This window comes from Cyprinodon variegatus, unplaced genomic scaffold (assembly GCF_000732505.1).
Source record: "Cyprinodon variegatus isolate N-32 unplaced genomic scaffold, C_variegatus-1.0 Scaffold1769, whole genome shotgun sequence".
Lineage (NCBI taxonomy): Eukaryota > Metazoa > Chordata > Actinopteri > Cyprinodontiformes > Cyprinodontidae > Cyprinodon > Cyprinodon variegatus.
This window is the reverse complement of record NW_015152222.1, coordinates 46736-64529: the sequence shown is the minus strand read 5'-3', so window position 1 is coordinate 64529 and position 17794 is coordinate 46736. Positions and strand designations below refer to the sequence as shown.

The following is a 17794-nucleotide window of genomic DNA, read 5'->3' as shown; positions in this document are numbered from 1 at the left end:
TTCCCTGCACGCCAAAGAGTCCTGGGGTGTGAGGGATCAGCCACAATCTTCCCTGCACGCCAAAGAGTCCTGGGGTGTGAGGGATCAGCCACAATCTTCCCTGCACGCCAAAGAGTCCTGGAGGCGTGCAGCTCCTGGAGAGATTGCAGCCAATCACCTTCTCTGCAGAACGGAGGACACGCTGAAGTCTGCTCTTGTCCTTAGCGGTGGCACCAGCGTACCAGATGGTGATGGAGGAAGTGAGGATGGACTCAATGATGGAGAAATAGAACTGCACCATCATTGTCCTGGGCAGGTTGAATTTCTTCAGCTGCCGCAGGAAGTACATCCTCTGCTGGGCTTTTTTGGTGAGGAAGTCGATGTTCAGCTCCCACTCTAGGTCCTGGGAGATGATAGTTCCCAGGAAGCGGAAAGACTTCACAATGTCAATGGTGAAGTCACAGAGGGTGATGGGGGTAGCTGGGGCTGCGCTCTTTCTAAAGTCCACAACCAACTCCACTGTTTTTAGAGCGTAACAACAAAATGCCACAATGCAGATGCTTTGGTATCTAACAGGCTGCTAAAAAGGGGAGTACTATCACCTGTAGCTTTTGTCTTAAGGTGATACTGAATTGAAGCGAAATGAGTGTTTTGACCATGTTTTTATTGACCATCATGCATGCAGCTGATTTGCCTCTTTAGTGACAGCTTTAGATGCTGTTTGAATGTTACAAAATGATAATTATCATGAACTAAAATGTTCAGCTTTGTATTTAGTAGACTGTTTGTTATATATTTTAATTGAAGATACCCAGATCATCAAAAGGGACCTATGTGAAGATAAACAGTGCTAAAAGCCCTAAAATTTTGGGCTGAAACAATCAATCATATTAATCGGTTATTGAATTAATCTACAAATAATTTAGTAATTGATTAATTGTTTACTTGACTATAGAGGCTATAAAACATGCCTTTAGCTGACAGAGCAACCCACTTAGAGAAGGAATTACATCAAAATTGTAAAAAAAAAAAAAGATACATTTATGGCTGCAAATAATTAAGATTTTATAAAATGATTAATCTGTCAGTTATTTTTCTATTTTTTTTTCTGATTAATCAATTAATAATTGGATAGCCAAAAATATCATAAAGAATACTTTCATCTTTCAGGAGAGACTTTATGTGTGCCTTTATGGGCTGATCTTGAGATTGAAAGCACACTGGAGGCAGGGGAAGACTTGAGACAAGGTGAAATGTTAGGATAATTATCATTAAAGATGTGTGAGTTTATCACACCCCGGTATGGGCTGCCTGTTGCGCATCAGAACTAACATTTTAATCTAATTAGGACATTTCCTCTGTCTGGATATATGGTTATAAACTTCATTCTGTACATGGCAAAGATTTGGAAATGGAATTAAAGCGGTGTCCTATTTTGATAAGGCTGGAGCCATGGATGACTAATCATCTGCTAAGGTGTATAATGTAAAATATGATGATGTGGCAGACTGGAGATGTATAAAATGCCTTTTTAACTGTTAATCTGGCATACTTCCCTAGAGGTGAGCAGCCCACATTCTGTAACCATAAGCAATTTCTCTAATCTGAGTAAGATTACAATTTCTATCAAAATCTGTTGTCATGTCTCCTGGTTATTTAATACATATAAGTTATGAGGTGTTATTTAAAGAGTTTGTCCCGAGTGATCTCTTTTCAGGGAAAAGAACTGGAAAGATAGAGCTTTAGGGTGCTGAACAGAACCTTACCAACACCTAGAGCTGCATCATGATGGTTCAGATCAGTGTTTTAAATGGACCACTGATCTTGAAGTCATTTTGAGAAGAAAACAAACAGGAACAAAACACATTTTTGCAAACATACCCAGACATGCAGCTGTAACTTCAGGTTAAAGTTGTTCTACAAAATGCAAAGCATTGGTTGTGTTCTGTTTTTTAGTAAACAGTTATGCACTACTTTGCACCAATGCATTTCTCCACTGTGAGATCACTATATCTTTGGACATAATAGTTAGTGGTTGTTACATGACAAGATGAGAGGGGTAAAAAGGCAATGAAAGTTCTTGTTATTATCTTTATTACACATAATCAACACGTAAACAAACAAACTCACTCTTAACTGTATTTTGTTTCAAAAAATGTGAGCCAAGTGTTACCAGTTAGTCTCCGCCCCTCATTTCTGTGGCTATGTTGTTGGCCCAAAAACTTGAAGATACGTCGGGACCTGGTGCAAATTGGACCTCTGATCTGTAAAAAGTTTGACATTTTGAAGGTATTGATATTCACAGGAAAGATGTTAGATCTGAGGACTGTTTAACATGCTAGTACAATACTAGATGGGATTTGTTTAGTCTCGCCCTGCCTCTTCCCGCTATTTTAGAGCTAAAGCAGCAAAGCTAACCCTGCTAGCTTAGGCACACTGAGGCTACTGCCAAGAGGCCGCCCACCTCGCCGAGAAGTTCCCCTCATGTAACAAGCGTAGTCCCGCCGAAGCTGGGTTAACTAGAACTACAGACGGTTCCTTGTTGGGTTCTGCAAAAATACAGAAGTAGCCTTAAAGTACCGCTAGCTGTTAGCTGGTAAGGCTAAGCTGACGCCGATACTCCCTGCAAACAGACAGTAGGTACACGTCCCGAGATGATTCGATTAATTTTAGTCCAGACTTTATAATTAAATTGTCATAGTTTCATAAAATCGATTATTTCGTGGTGGATTTTAGGCTTAGTTTACCAGTAAAAGGAAAAACTAGCTGTGTTGATCCGAACGGCGGATCTCGGAAGTCTTGTAACGCTGTAAAACCTTTAGCCAGGATTTCCGGCTCCTTTCAATTTGCCCTATGCTGTTTTGTTTCCGTTTATTCTATTTCCGTTTTAAAAGTTTTCTACATCCAGAGTTTATGGTGTCTTTTGACCAAAAAAATCAGAAGTTATAAGCCCTCTTGCGCACTCAGAATATTTTAACCGTAGTTTAGCACCGAAGGCAGTAGAGGACCAACGGTTGAGTTATGCCCTGCCTCGCCACGCGCTGCTGTTGTGTTGCTAACTTATTTCAGCACAGGCCTGCTACTTATTTGCTGCACATGTACACTGCTTTCCTCAAATTTTTTTTATTGTCTATTCCCGTTTGACCTATTCGGGATACATAGTTATATTTGGTCAATAATTTTGTTTTTGAGGCCTAACAGTTGGCCCAGAATGCCAAAGCCTCGACCTCGCGTTAGTAAACCCTGCCCCGGAGTGAGGTGTCCCTGGCGGCCAATGAGGAGCCGAGGCTCAGAGGCCTTTCTACCATGGACAAATCACTGCTGGTCATATATGTGTGTTAACTTGGATAAAAAAATACAAGCTTTTATTTTTACTGAATACTCCATATTTCAAATTATAATTTGTAATGTTGCATTTTGTGCCACTTCACTAGTTCTACTTATTACTTTTATTTATTTGCTTAAAGAAAGGTGCTAGTTAAATAAAAGCTAATTCTAAGAATGATCCTGAATACTTCATTTTCACATAGGATGTTTGAGGACTAATAATTTAAGTAAATAAATACATTTCTTAAAGATTCATCTAACAGAAAGATGACGTTTCAAAACAAGTAACATAAAGTGACCTTTGATAAACATTGAATATAACATGTTTAGTAATGATCTAAAGCAATTATTCCATCATTTTCTATTATAAAAATCCAGTTTAATATTGCAGGTTTAATTATATGTAAAAATGCAAAACTTAAAAAGAATTAAAAACATTTTATTTTTTTTCTTTGTTTTTTTTTTATTTTTTTTTGTTTTTGTATGTGAGCATCTCAGTTTAATTGCCAGGGTTCCTTTAGGGCCAAAAATCATGGAATCATTATTTTATTTTAATAACCTTTATGTTTTTTTAAAGTTTAAAATCAGCCGTGATTAACCATTACAACATATTTAATTAGACCTTGAATTTATAATTTGTACATTCATTCTTTAGTTGACAATTTATGTTGTAACAAATAAAAAAAGAACTGTAGTAGTGGGAATTTTCCTATGTGCTGTACTTCTGGGTTAGGTGTGGTTATGTATTGATGGCACTGTAAAGTCCTTGTTTATAAGGAACCTTGTTCATTTTATGGTGGACATTATTCTTTCTCAACAACCCCTAAAAAAGCTATCCTCCTAAAAGAGGCCTAGAATAGTTTCATTTTATACATCAAAATTAAATTATGCTTGTTAGTTGCCTATGCAAATTCTCAGTCGTCTGGGTCATGGCAGCCACAACAAGGAGTGAGTTCTTACAGCTTTCACTGGAGAAATCTTCCTGTTTATTTATGATTTATCAAACAAAATGAAGACCAGAAGACAGAGAAGTTTGGTAAATAATAGGCAAAAAAGCACCCCATACACATGAGAACTAAAAGAAATATATATTATTTATATGATTTGATATAATATTTTGAGCCCTTAACAGCTAAAAAGGTGCGTTAAAATCATTTGCTGATATTAGCAAGGTAAAGAGGGGATTTGTTTTTCCTGATAAAAAAAAAAAAATTGAAATGTATTGATCTCACATTAGAGAAATTTACCTCTGCATTTAACCCACCCCCTTTGGGAGCAGTGGGCTGCTATCATGGGGTGCCCGGGGAGCAGTGTGGGGTTAAGGGTCTTGCTCAGAGACCCAGAGTGGCAGTCTGTGGGAGTGGGGCTCGAAATGAAAACCTCGGGATTCTAAGCTCTATGTCCTAACCACTTGGCTGCCACTCCGCCTCAACTAATATATAATTGAAATATACAATAGGAGTGATTTTGTTTCCTTTAATCCACACATGGCTTTAGCAATGACTGCTATTTTTGGTCTGTTTTACATAAATTTAAACACCTTTGGTGGTTAAAACCAACTATTTGGAGCCACTAGGGGGCACCACAGTTCAACATGTTGTTTCAACTTGTGTGTAATTACCTTAAACAGTTTGAAGCACCTTGATGCTAAAATTACTCATCATCATCCTTTAAGTTGCCATTAGCAGTGTTTTTTAGCTTCATAACCAGCAATTTGATTTAAAAAAAAAAACACATTAGTATGAAAGTTGAAGCTGAAACTATTTAGCAGAACAGACAAGTATTGAAATAATAGATAAATTGGTAATTAAATAATTTAAGCATAGTTTTAAAAACAAGCCCTTTGCTGTAAGAACAGCTCACTTATAGCAGTTCAAATAAGTCTGATTATTAAATTTTTAATCAAAAAAAGGTGTCTAATAAAAAAAAAAAAAATGATAAGCAAAATAAATGTCAGTTAAACTTTGTTATTATTTGTGGTTTACCTTTTCTGATCCTTTCTCTGTATAAAGTTTCAGTGAAATTAATCTGAATCAAACACTTTATCTTCTGTCTTCCAGGGATCTATCAGTCAGGATGGCTAAAAGCGAGCCAGAGGAGATGATAGAGATAGAGATAGATGAACGGGAGAAACAAGCATGCCTAGAGGAAGGGTAAGCATAAAAACTGATGTAAACACAGCTGTGATTGCACAGAGCGAACATATTTTTGTTCTAACAGTTTAACATTTGTAGCATTGAGGAGCAGACAATCACTGCATCGGATTTAGTTCAACAAGACATTGACATCAACGAGCCGATTGGGAATCTGAAGAAACTCTTGGAGCCTCGGGTCCAGTTCTGTCTGGATGGATTCGACATTTGCTTACAAGACATTCAGGTAAGATCGGTTTGTGATTAAATAATCTCGTATTTTAAAGCTAGTATTTCAACTGCTCTTGTTTTTTTTTTCCAGTGTTCTAATTTGTTGCCTTCCTTGTTTCAGCTTCACCCGGATCACAGCCTCTTTGATCAGGGAGTGAAGACAGATGGCACCGTGCAGCTCAGCTTGCAGATTATAACCAGACCAGGTACAAGTTTAACCAGACCTCATTAAAATGATTCTCCTGTAATCCAGATTTTAACAAAATCATCACATTAAGTGTTTCTTTTTTTGCCCAGGAGAAGAGAAGCTGAACATTTTGGAAATAGTGAAGCCAGTAGAAACAGTAGAAGTAGTGATTGACCCGGATGCTGCAGGAGAAGATGGGACAATGGTGGAGGAGGGGCAGCTGATTGCGGTGGAGCGGTCTTCCCTGACTGATGAGACCTCAGAGCAGGTGACACGATGGGCCGCGGCGTTGGAAGGTTATCGCAAAGAGCAGGTTCGGCTAGGAATACCATACGGTAAGAAACGCCTTCACCAGAATCCCATTAGCAATTAACTTACCATTAGCGGTACGGATCTTAAACGTCTCGCTCTTCCGCAGACCCCTTGCTCTGGACAGCTGATCAGGTGATCCATTGGGCCGTTTGGGTCATGAAGGAGTTCAATATAGACGAGATGGAAATCGGCAGCATCCACATCCCTGGACGAGAGCTCTGCTCTTTCAGCCAAGAGGAATTCCTTCAGAAAGTGCCCAACGGCGAGATACTGTGGAGCCACCTGGAGCTGCTGCGCAAATGTAAGCTAGCTGGAAGGAAATCTAAGCACTGGGACGGAGGTCTCTTATTTACTCAATTCTGTAAAGAGTAACTACTTGTATTTATCTCAGATGTGTTGGCCAGCCAGGACCAGTCAGGGGGGGACGCCACCGTCACTATTGATCAACGTAAGTAAACTGGCCTGTGTTTGTGTTACTGACATAACGTAGGGTCTGATGAGGTTTTAAAAAATCAAAAACTTTAATTTCTATTTTTCTTTAACGTTTTAAACCTGTCCTTTCACTTAAAGAGACACCTCTGATCTATTGTATTCTGCATAACTTCTCAACAGTTTAGTAGAGAAATAAGCCAAATTGGATTATTTGTTGGAATTGAAATTCCATATTCAGTCATTTAAGTTAGGGATGGGCATTTAATTGCATTTGCAATATAATCACAATTTAGAAAAATGCAATTTTCAAATTGCAGAAGAACTCAAATGTAGTCACATTACAAGAGTAAGACCCTAAATTTCTCCCTCTAGCCATTTAGGTGATGGTATTACAGTTTAAGTGGGTTTTACGCCACAAAGTAGGGAAGAGAGAGTTGTAGCTAGCATGCAGATCCATGCATGATAGTAGAACTAAGAACTTTTTAACACAAAGGTTACAGCAAAGTAAAGCAACTATGGATTATGGTCTAAATGTTTGTGTTTAATGCAAAGAAAATCCCTAGAAAATTGTGATATTGGTTGAAAATAATAGTTTAGCTTTTTGGCAAAATCATTCAGCCATAATTTAAATGGACTTTTGCTATAATTCATATGACTCATACATGTATATTATGTGGATATTCTCATCTACTAAACAACAACAAATCATGTTTGACCAAGCTTTACTGATACTTTACTATCAAAATAAATAAATTGCATTCAAACACTCAATTTGTTAGAAATAAATATTCAGCAGCAAAACTTAACAGGATCCAAACAGTTTTGCTGACATGTCTGCGTCACTGTGGTGGGTTCACGTATTTATGCAAACTGTTGTGTGCCTCTGCAGCTGTTCAAATAATTCCAGCCCAAGTCAGCACCCCTACTGCTATAAAAGTACTGAAACACAACCGAGGCCCCAGAGCACCCCGAATTTCAGGAGAGGAGCGCAGTTCACCCGGCAACCGCACAGGTTGGTCACCACACATCACAGAAAGCTCAGCATTTTATATTTTATGTAACCAAGATTTATTTAAATGAATTTGATTGGTTTTATACTATTTATCACATTTAAATACCTGACTTAAGAGCCTTGTCGATTAGTTGCAGGAACTATAATTCCTATAATTTATTACTAAAAAAGTTAAAACCTTATTTCCCTTGTGCGATGGCCGTCAGGTAACAACGGTCAGATCCAGTTGTGGCAGTTCCTGCTGGAGCTTCTGACGGACAAAGACGCCAGAGACTGCATCTCTTGGGTTGGCGAGGAGGGAGAGTTCAAGCTCAACCAGCCGGAGCTTGTGGCACAGAAATGGGGCCAACGCAAGAACAAGCCAACAATGAACTATGAGAAGCTCAGCAGAGCCCTGAGGTTTGTTTCTCCTCATTGATATCATGTCTTGTTTCCTCCGGGGTCTATGATTTTATTAAGTAACATCTTAAATATATTGATTAATTCATTGATTCCTCTTCTGTTATATATTTATTTAGACATGCACTGCACTGCATAATTAATTTCTTTATTGAGAAACCGTTTCAACTTGGGACATAACCAAAACATGTGCATGAGGTCAGCAGGAGACTGATTACATCTATCACAGGTGTCTGCGACGTTGGGGTAGAATTTTGTCAGTGTATGATCTGTATAGTAGGTCCTATGTATTAATTTTCATTGGATTAGACCATGTCTTTTACAGATAGAGGAGATGTGTACTAATTGTAAATTCTAAATATTAGTCCACTGGTCCTTTTCAAGAGTCAAACCTAGATCTTGTTCCTATAGGTTTTTTCATTCTAGAGGAAAGACAGCAGTATTAGAGTCAAGTGCCCTAAAAATATGATTGGGGTCCATCAAGAAAAGTTTATCAACTAAGGTGATTACAGGAAGATTCGAAAGACCCGTGTTTTCCCCCGCCTGCCTTACCGGGCGGGCGGGGGGGAAAGCATACAGTCACCGGGTCGGGTTTGGTCTCTCCGTTCCTGGCTGGCTCTGGATCCAGAGCTGATGGCTCGGTTCAAATGCCCAGTCCGGTGCAGTCAGCAGGGGGCCCAGCAGGAGTGTTGAGTATATTGAAAAGCCTTCTAGTGTTGTGAAATGATTGTCTACCCAATATAAAGCCTGTTTGATCAAGAGATAATTTCTAGTAGAATCTGTGGGAGACAGAGTCATAAAAGTTTAGCAAGAATTTTGTAATCAACTTTTAAGAGTGATATGGGTCTGAAACTACTACAAAGTAAGGGATCCCTATCCTTTTTTAACAGCAGAGAAATAGTAGCATCATTTAAAGTTGGTAGATGGCCAACAGACAATGACTCATTATATACATCACTTAAGATCTTGGAAAGAAGTGGGGAAAGTTCCTTGTAAAATGCTAGGCTATGTTTCAAAAGCATAAATTGGCCTGAAGATGGAGATGTTGCGCTGCTAATTTTTCTACCCACTCCTCTTCTATTGTGGGGAAAACAATATTATGAAGTATATTAGGTGAGTTTAACTGAGGGAGGTCAGATGCATATAGATCAGAATAAGATTTTGCAAATGTTTAATTTATACTTTTTGCGTCAGAAAGGGTGGTACCAGAGGGGGATTTTATGGTTGGGATTGGCTTAGAGGCTGCAGCTGCTCTGGATTGCTGAGCAAGGAGTTTGCCAGCTTTGTCTTCAGACTAAAAGAATTTTTGTTAGGATTTAAGCAGTTGCTGTTCTGCTTCATTGGTGGTTAAAAGAGCCAGTTCAGAATGAAGTTGCAATCATCTTTTGTAGCGTGCAGGATCTGGGATTGTAGAATAATAATCGTCAACTTCAAGGATCATTTGTGTTAACTCTGTTATTCTTTTCAAATTGGCTTTCTTAAGGTAAGCTGTGTAAGAAATTACATAGCCTCTAAGATATGTCTTGTAGGTTTCCCATAAAGGGCCCCTTGATACATCTAGAGTGTCATTTATTGTAAAAAAAAAAAAAAATACTTAAGAGGTGGTTGTTGCATGTTCAACAAAGAGGTAATTAGCTAGTAGAATCGATTTAAAGCTCCATCGTTTCGTCTGTAAGTCGGAAAAATGTTTATAGAGAAGTGGGAGCATGATCTGAAATTATTATACTATGGTTGCCACATGAGCATATATTAGAAATTAATCTGTTAGCTAAGAGAAAATAAGTCTATTCTGACAGATGGGGAAAAAAAGGAAAATAATTATTTGTCTGGAAACCTCCATGGATCTGAAAAACCCAGCTTTGATGCAGTGGATCAAAGTAGTTTGGCTGACTTTGTAAGGGAGTATGGTCTGGTTAAAGATCTGTCTAAGTTAGGATGCTGAACATCCTAACTTTATAATTACATAGATGTGAAAAACTTGGATATGAACTTATCATCATCCCAATTTGGTGCATAAACACTGTCTAGGGTGACAGGGGTGTCCTGATACTATAACAAACCTACCAGACCATATTGAATGTTGCTTTAATACTGGGATTTTAAACCTCAATTATTTTGAACATACTATGTGAATCTCTACAAGGTGTTGAGGTTAGATAGCCATGGTGTGTAGGAATGAACCTGCACACTAAACCTTAGAAACACAAGTCTGTTAGGTTGTATTTAATTTCAGAAAACTAATCATAAGCAAGGAGACCAGGTTTTATGTAGGAATGAAAAGCGTTTGGCAGGACTGCAAAGATTTAAAGACATAGCTGTCCAATTAAACTGGAAGGCCGGTGTTCTGTCAGATGAGGATACCCAGTAAGACCAGCATACCCGTAGTCAATACCCATTTATCCCATTAGATTTGTAGGAAAAATACACTTTAAACTACCTCAACGGTTATGTATCCCTTTAATCAGGTACGAAAAAACTAATTACTTACTTTTTGGTGTTTTTTTTTAAGCGTATGGCGATCTGACCTTACATTATTTTTCTTGTACATGACTAAAGGGTAGGGTCAGGGTAGTTTAAATTCTATTTTTATACAAAACTGAAGGAATAAACTCAAATCTGACGTCTTGCACATGCGTATTGATTAGAGGTATGCTGGTCTGATGGGGTAGGCTCATCTGACACCAGAGTAGGAAGAGCATCATGGAAGCTGCCAATACTGCTGATCCTCACTAAAACACCCCACTAATGGTGACCCTGAACGTAGCTGGCTGTAAGGAGTTTCTCCACCATGGACAGGAGAGCTGGTCAGAGCTAACAAAAAGATGGATGAACTTTAGTTTAAGGTTTAGTAGGACTTGGCTGTAGGAACTGACTCCTGTCTAAACTCAAAGCTCTGCCTCGAGCATGCAGCCAGAATAGTATTTATCTTTTACTTTTCCATTGAACCCAGTAAATCCCATTATACCTGGCCTGCATTTCAGCGAAGGTGAATGTTAACGGTTTAAAGTGCTCGAGTCTGTTTAACAATATGTGCTAAAACTAATTGGATTTTTAGAAAAAAAGCATGGTTTACTTTAGCAGAAAACATTCTAAACATTAATCCTTAAAAAAGAAAAAAAAAATCCCCACTGCTCATTTTTATTTAGCCGCCCTTCCTCATAAAGTGCAATCTTTTAAACTTACAGGAAAGTATTTATGGTTGAGGTCATACAGTGTGTGGTAACAATGCTTTTACTGATAGTAGCTTTGCTCTGGTTCAGGTACTACTATGACGGCGACATGATCAGCAAGGTGCAGGGCAAGCGCTTTGTCTACAAGTTTGTATGCGACCTGAGGACTCTGATTGGCTACAGCGCCGCCGAGCTCAACAGCCTGGTGACAGAGTGCGAACAGAAGAAACTTGCTCGCATTCAGATGCACGGCATCGGACAGCCCATCACTACGGTGACGCTGGCTACCACTCTGGATAAGGACAGCTGAAGGAGTCCGCGGCTGGAAACTGTACATCATTAGGCCAGCCAAGCTGATCTCTGATTAGCCTGGATTAAAAACTTGTAAATACAGTGAAATTCAGCTTAGACTGAGGCAGGTGTTGTTTTTTTTTTGTTATTTTAGCTTTTCCTCAACTACCCAACTGAAGCGTGCCCAGGATGAGAGTGTTTATAGTGAAGGACTGGTGCGTGCATGGCTGAATGAGTGTGACTGAAATCCAAATTAAAAGCTTTGTTTTGTGCGCTTTTTCTGTGTAATCCAGGATCTTTTCCACTGTATATACAAATATTTCATGTTTTTTGATAGCCACGAAGGCAATGTATTTTCATAAGACTCGTTTTGTATTTTATTTAGTGCATTTCCCTAAAGTGTTGGACCCTTTTTTTTTTGTCCGCCAAAGGGGAATAAAGTGACAAGCATTTTCTAACAGCTTTGTGTGAAATGTAAATCTTTTCAAGACTAAAAACATACAAAAACAATCAGCCAAACATGAATATGTACATTCAAAATTTATTAATGGAATGGGGGAGTGTAGAAAGCTTTTCTTACTTTAAGCAAATGTTTCATCAAACCACACATAGGGGAAAGGTCATTACACGTTCAAAGGAGAAATAAAGCATTTATTAAACATTCACCTGATTAAGAGCTTCAGTTGGTGTCTGTACATTTACAGAGGTGATATGTGTTGTATTTTGACGATAATGCAATATATATAATCATGTCACATTCATGGTAACCATTAGAATAACTTAGGGGGAGTTAAACGTATCTGGCTTTTAGGGGCATTTAAACAAATGTGCAACCAAAAAAAAAACGATACAGCACTGTACATGTATACACGGCGAATGTAGAAAAATAGAATGGTTGATTTGATGAAGGAATGCATTTGTGGTTAATACAGAACCATCTGGAAAACATCTTGATTACTTTGCTTATGCTGAGCACTGCCACTCCTGAATGTCTGCAATGATTTCAGCTGTGTACAAAACTGCTTCCAGATGTGAGGAATGAGATTACATGTCTGGAACTTCCAGGATTTTTGACAAAAACAACTCCATAACTGGGTCATCGACCATATATTTACAATCAATACATAAGAGAGTTAAATCAGGAATGATATGCTATACAAAATAAAACTTTCTAAAGCTTGACATTAAAGGGATAGTTCCAGATTCAGAATTGCGGTTCTGTTAAAGGTTATGAACAGTTCATATCTTAGAGCAGATGATCCGTAATAAACCAGGTTAGTTGGTCCGTGAGGCTGAAGAAACTTTAAAACTCCAATGTGTTCAAAAACACAAAAGCGGCGAACATTATAAAAACGGTGCAAAAAAATGGATTTTTACATTTGTGTTATTTAAATTGGGTAATTTTTTTTAACCTGAGAACCCTTTAGGTGTTCCATTTAACGAAGGTTTCACACAGGAAGGTCATTGGTGGCGCAAGATTTAATATTATTGGTTAAATAATAGAGAAATGCAGTAATATCATTACAGCTTTAAAAGTTGTAATCTGATTTAATCCAGAATTAAAAATCTTCACCTTAAAAACACATGCCCAGCTTTCTGCCTGAAGCCATTAAAGCCATAAAAGTTGACGTTTCCACATATTTTTAAAGACCATTTGCTCTGTGAGAGAACTGTTGTTTATATGTAAAAATGCTAAAATATAAGTTGTTCTTCTAATTCACCATGGATGACGTGCAGCTAATATTAGCTGAGTGATCTACAGCAACTAAGACATTAACTGCTTCTAAAACAGAACCTCATTTTAAAATGTTGAACTTTCTCTTTAATCTTTGTTCAAAAGCAAAGATCACAAAGTGCGGCGACAGTCGGCATAAAAATCAACCATATTCATATTTGGTGATAAAAGTCAGGCTGAGTGCATAGAACACAAACAGTACCACAATCTTCTTTCCTTTCGGATTCTAAAACACTTCATATTTTGCACGCCCATGCAGCTAACGAAACAGTGAAGCATGGAGATGAGCGAAAGTTTCAATTAAAGCAACTCTGTGCGACAACAAAGCAGAACAGATTCTCAATACTTCTTTTTTTTTTTCCTTCATATCACGATTTCACAAAGAAGACACTGGAAATATACAATCCTGCAAGAATATCTAGAGAGAGGTCCGCTCCCAGGACCTCCCGATCAATAACGCCATGCACTACACTTACAGCTAATCTCTGGCTTATTATATTACACAATAAAAAAAACATTAAATATCATTAGCTTCTAAATATTTTGATTGTGGGTATATTTTTCTTTTTTTTTTCTCCTTTTATGTAAAATCTACCTGAAACACTTCAGTCGTGCGTCAATGAGCTCTAAGAGCCTCACCATGAAATCTGAGAGCAGATGATGATGTCATTTAAACAAAGGGGTTTCCTGTACAAACACCTTGTGAAGTTGTGATTGGCTGAACGTGCAGGTAAACCAGGGTACCGTTGTCTGTTTGAGGGGGAATCTAATAGCAAAAAAAAAAAAAAAGACTTGATTCCATGCCATTTCCCTTTGGCCTAAACCCCCTGGCAGAGACATGCACAGATTGATCTGATGTGTTAAGCGTTCAAAACCATCTTTGTTGAAAGGCCCTTGGTTCAGCTCCCTGCAGGGGTAAAGGGCGAGGGATCAAAAAGGAAAAGAGCAGGATGGTGACAGAGTTGTGCTGAGGAGAACACCTGAAGGAAACGCCACCCCACAATTCCTTAGTTCTGCATTTGCTCGAAGAACTTGTAAGTGGGATTCTCATAGCCGTTCTGCTGCATCTTGGCCAGATGGCGTTCCTCGGGGGTCACTGCAGCGTCCACCTTTAAAAACATGGATATGGGGATTTGTGAAGAGAAGAACAGAAGGAAAGACAAACTGGAGCTGTAAACTACCCGTTTACCTCGATTACACCGTGATGGATGGAGGTGTATTGTTTCTTTCTCAGCATCACCAAAGTAATGACAATGACGGTTGCTATGACGACTCCTCCGACCATCAGCCCAATAATGGCCCCCTTGTTGGACCCCACATCCTCAGCAAAAAACACCTACAGAAACACATTCATATGAGAAGCATTGCTCACTAATTAGTAGCACAATGAGAGGAACTGAAGAAATAATGATTTGCTGAATTTAAACATCCATCCTTTTTTTCCCCGTCACGCTTATCCCAAGTGGGGTTGCGGGCGGGTGCTGTTGCTCCAGCTGTCTATGGGTGAGAGGCGGGGTACCCCCTAGACAGGTGGCCAGTCCATCAACCATTCAGGCACACACTCACACCTAAGGAGAATTTAGAGAAGCCAATTAAGCTAACAGTCATGTCTTTTGGACTGTGGGAGGAAGCCAGAGTACCCAGAGAGAACCCACGCATGCTAAGGGAGAACATGCAAACTCCATACAGAAAGATCCCGGGTCGGAAATTGAAGCCAGAACCTTCTTGCTGTAAGTGCTACCCACTGCGCCACTGAGCAGCCCAGAAGAGTGTAGCTCACTACAAAATAAGAGGCAGCACTAAATAATTTGAGTGGTGCTCCCCCTACAGGACAGTTTGAAAATAGCACTGTTTTAAACAGTCACTCTCTCAGCAGCAGGAAGACACATATCACCATCAAAATTCTAAAGAGGTGGTTATTACTGTAAATGATCATATGTAAACTAGTGTGTAGCAGCCTTTTCACTCTAAAGTGTGACTCTTATATTGGTTGGTGAAATGTGTGCCTCTTAGGTAAAAAGTATTTCAATTGTTCTTATTAGGTGATTCAGCTTCTCCATGTTTTAAAGATAGATCACATTTAAATCACAATCAATAACACAAATAAGGTTAGATATTGTACTTTTAAGTCCAATAATAATGCTGTCAGATCTGCATCAGTTTTGTAACTTTATTTTTGTTTTAGGTCTCTTCACATAGTAAACTCCTTGCAACAGATTTAGAGTCCTATCTCGTTCAGATTTACATGTTCTTTCCCTTAGCTCTTCTGACAGTTTTCTATGCCATATTTGCTGGCTCCAGCATTTCATAAACCTCCAAACTAATAAACTGCTCTATAATCAACTGCTGTTAGCACAGAGCGAGAATTATGGCTGCTGAAGCTTTTATATTGGGCTGCTGTAAAGCTGTTTGTCTCATGAATGTGGCTGTGAGACTGCTATTGGGGTCTGTGGACAGAGACAGTAGGGGGTAGTGTTGTCACGATACTAAACTTTTCAACTCGATACCGATACTAAGGAAAATATTCGATACCATTTTCGACACCACAAGGATAAAAACAAAGACTCCAAAATTCAACAGAAATATTTTCATTAATAAATAAAATACAATAAATAAATACAATAAACAATAATAATAATATTTTGAGGTTGTATGCTGTGCACAATATTAAGCAAGCTTGATAAAAAACTTATAAAATTAAGTTTTCCTTCCTTGGCTATGCTTTGCACACATAACACTAACACTAGCTAAACCAGTTAAAAAACTAAAATAATTCTCAGCAGCTGCACCTCTTACAACAAAAAGTCTGAAACTGAAAAGTGCACAGAATTGTTCAATCACACAGTGTTCTGAAAGTGCATTGTCCTCTAATCTGTGCATAAGATGAATGACTGTTTAGGTGCCACTGGTGGTAGCACTGTATCGATACTTTAAAAAAAAGAGTATTGTAGGCGCCATATGCCTGTTTTATGTATAGTTTGAAATTATTTGTATTATGAGAATTTGATATTTCATTTACAAAAGTGACTCTGACAATAATAATTTGATTTAAAAATATATAGAAGTTAAAAAATTTTAATTTAAAATGTTTACAGGATGCTGCTTAGTGTGCCTTTTGATGACATCATTTTTCTGCGCCAGGTGCCCAGTAAGGTAACCATTGTAAACAGACACGGGAGGAGGAAAGTTGGTGGCTCACGGTTTTCTGACCGTGTTTTTGCTTGGGCCATGCTCATATCGTTACTCTGTGGAACCTCAGATTTAGTTTTGTGAAGGTTTAAGAGGTATATTTTTGTATACGTTCGTTTTTTTTTGTTATCGCCTTTGTTTTAAAATAAAAAAGGCAAAACGTGACGTCAGTGGAGGCTATTGTTTTTTTTTTGGAACCTGGAACACGCGTCAGCCACAAAAGTCCAACCTAACACGGATTTAATTGAAACTCTTGGATTTACCCTACAAGTATTGTATCTGGATACAACGTTTCAGTATCGATACTTTTTTGAATATCGATACTTTTGACAACCCTAGTATGGGGAGATGACAAATCTCTCAAATGTCTCATAAACACATAGCTTACCATCACAGGGACATTTATGAGGATATGTTGGGGTAAAATTGTTACTTAGTGTTGCTTTAAGTTGAAGTTTCTAAAGATACAGCAAGTTTCATATGAAACTTGTAACAAGTGATGGAAAGAAAATCTGAATGTCCCTCCATTATTCCTGTGTTTGTGTCTAATTAGGACTCTATTTTAAGCAAGTGGCTCTAAATCCTGGTCTCTTATCTTGTGTTTCTCCTTGGTGCCACACGCCTGACTACTATAAATGACCAACAGGCTTCTGCCGCTCTTGATGGCTGCTGAGGAGAACTGCTGTTCAAGGAAAAAGGGAATGACCTGCTAGGATATTCATACCAGTTTCTGATGGTAAACCTCATATCCAGCATTCTGCTTCTCCGTGTCCATCCGCACCTCTGGCATCTCTTCTGGCTTTAAGGCAGAAACTGAAGCAAACAAAAGCATCTTTCTTGAAAACAAAACAGCAGTTGACAAAAAAACATATCATGCAACAAAACAATATTTTAACTGACAAGCATATTTTTAAGCTTAAAAAAAAAAACAAAAGCAACTATCCTTTCACCTTAAGTTTCATTTTAGTCTCTGCTCTTGAGCGGTGAGTAAGAGTTGCATCATTTCCTAAGGGCATTTTCCAAACAGCAACCAGTGGAAATTTTGATTTGTGGAAACATGCAAACTCATCCAGCCACTTTCTCCAACCGGTTTGAGTGGAAATTAGCTCTGGAGAATTACCTTTACAATACAGCTACTTGTCACCTAGCCAGTTTTGGTTTTTTAAGTTCAAGTAAAAAAAACATTCAGAAAAAAGCACAGAGAAAAGGTTATATCAGTTTTATTTGCTTTTTATGCAAGATAATATAGAGAAAAAAATGTTTTAAACCTTCACAATGCTTCATAATATATTACATCCAGGAATATAAATCAATAAATGTTTTATAGTTCAGATAAGTAATTTCATTCATGGATTTTAAATTAATTTTACAGTACCGTATTTTCACGACTACAAGGCG

General features: G+C 38.2%; 3 protein-coding genes across 6 annotated transcripts in view; 1 reads left to right on the top strand and 2 right to left on the bottom strand.

Annotated features, from left to right (window-relative positions):
* Positions 1–2243, bottom strand: part of LOC107104505 (splicing factor U2AF 35 kDa subunit-like) — a 9991-nt gene extending 7748 nt beyond the window's left edge. The window contains exon 1 of the mRNA XM_015404511.1: positions 2153–2243. The gene's annotated coding sequence lies outside the window, so the exon portion shown is untranslated. The remainder of the gene's footprint in view (positions 1–2152) is intronic.
* Positions 2160–12317, top strand: gabpa (GA binding protein transcription factor alpha subunit). 3 transcript variants are annotated; one of them, XM_015404510.1, is made up of 10 exons: positions 2160–2268; positions 5367–5459; positions 5541–5685; positions 5791–5875; positions 5970–6191; positions 6275–6469; positions 6560–6616; positions 7490–7612; positions 7819–8011; positions 11272–12317. In XM_015404510.1, exons 2-10 carry the CDS (start codon positions 5383–5385, stop codon positions 11489–11491), a joined length of 1317 nt encoding a protein of 438 aa, XP_015259996.1. In that variant the 5' UTR covers positions 2160–2268; positions 5367–5382; the 3' UTR covers positions 11492–12317. The 3 variants fall into 3 exon arrangements, with proteins under 3 accessions (XP_015259996.1, XP_015259993.1, XP_015259994.1); XM_015404507.1 differs by having other exon boundaries at positions 5967–6191; XM_015404508.1 differs by lacking the exon at positions 2160–2268 and adding an exon at positions 2421–2615 and having other exon boundaries at positions 5967–6191.
* A 1239-nt stretch (positions 12318–13556) lies between these two features.
* Positions 13557–17794, bottom strand: part of LOC107104503 (amyloid beta A4 protein-like) — a 27870-nt gene continuing 23632 nt past the window's right edge. For both annotated transcript variants that reach the window (XM_015404505.1, XM_015404506.1), the window contains 3 exons: positions 17121–17209; positions 14397–14543; positions 13557–14316 (listed from right to left, as the gene is read on the bottom strand). In XM_015404505.1, coding sequence (XP_015259991.1) covers positions 14215–14316; positions 14397–14543; positions 17121–17209 — 338 coding nt within the window. In that variant the 3' untranslated portion in view covers positions 13557–14214. The remainder of the gene's footprint in view (positions 14317–14396; positions 14544–17120; positions 17210–17794) is intronic.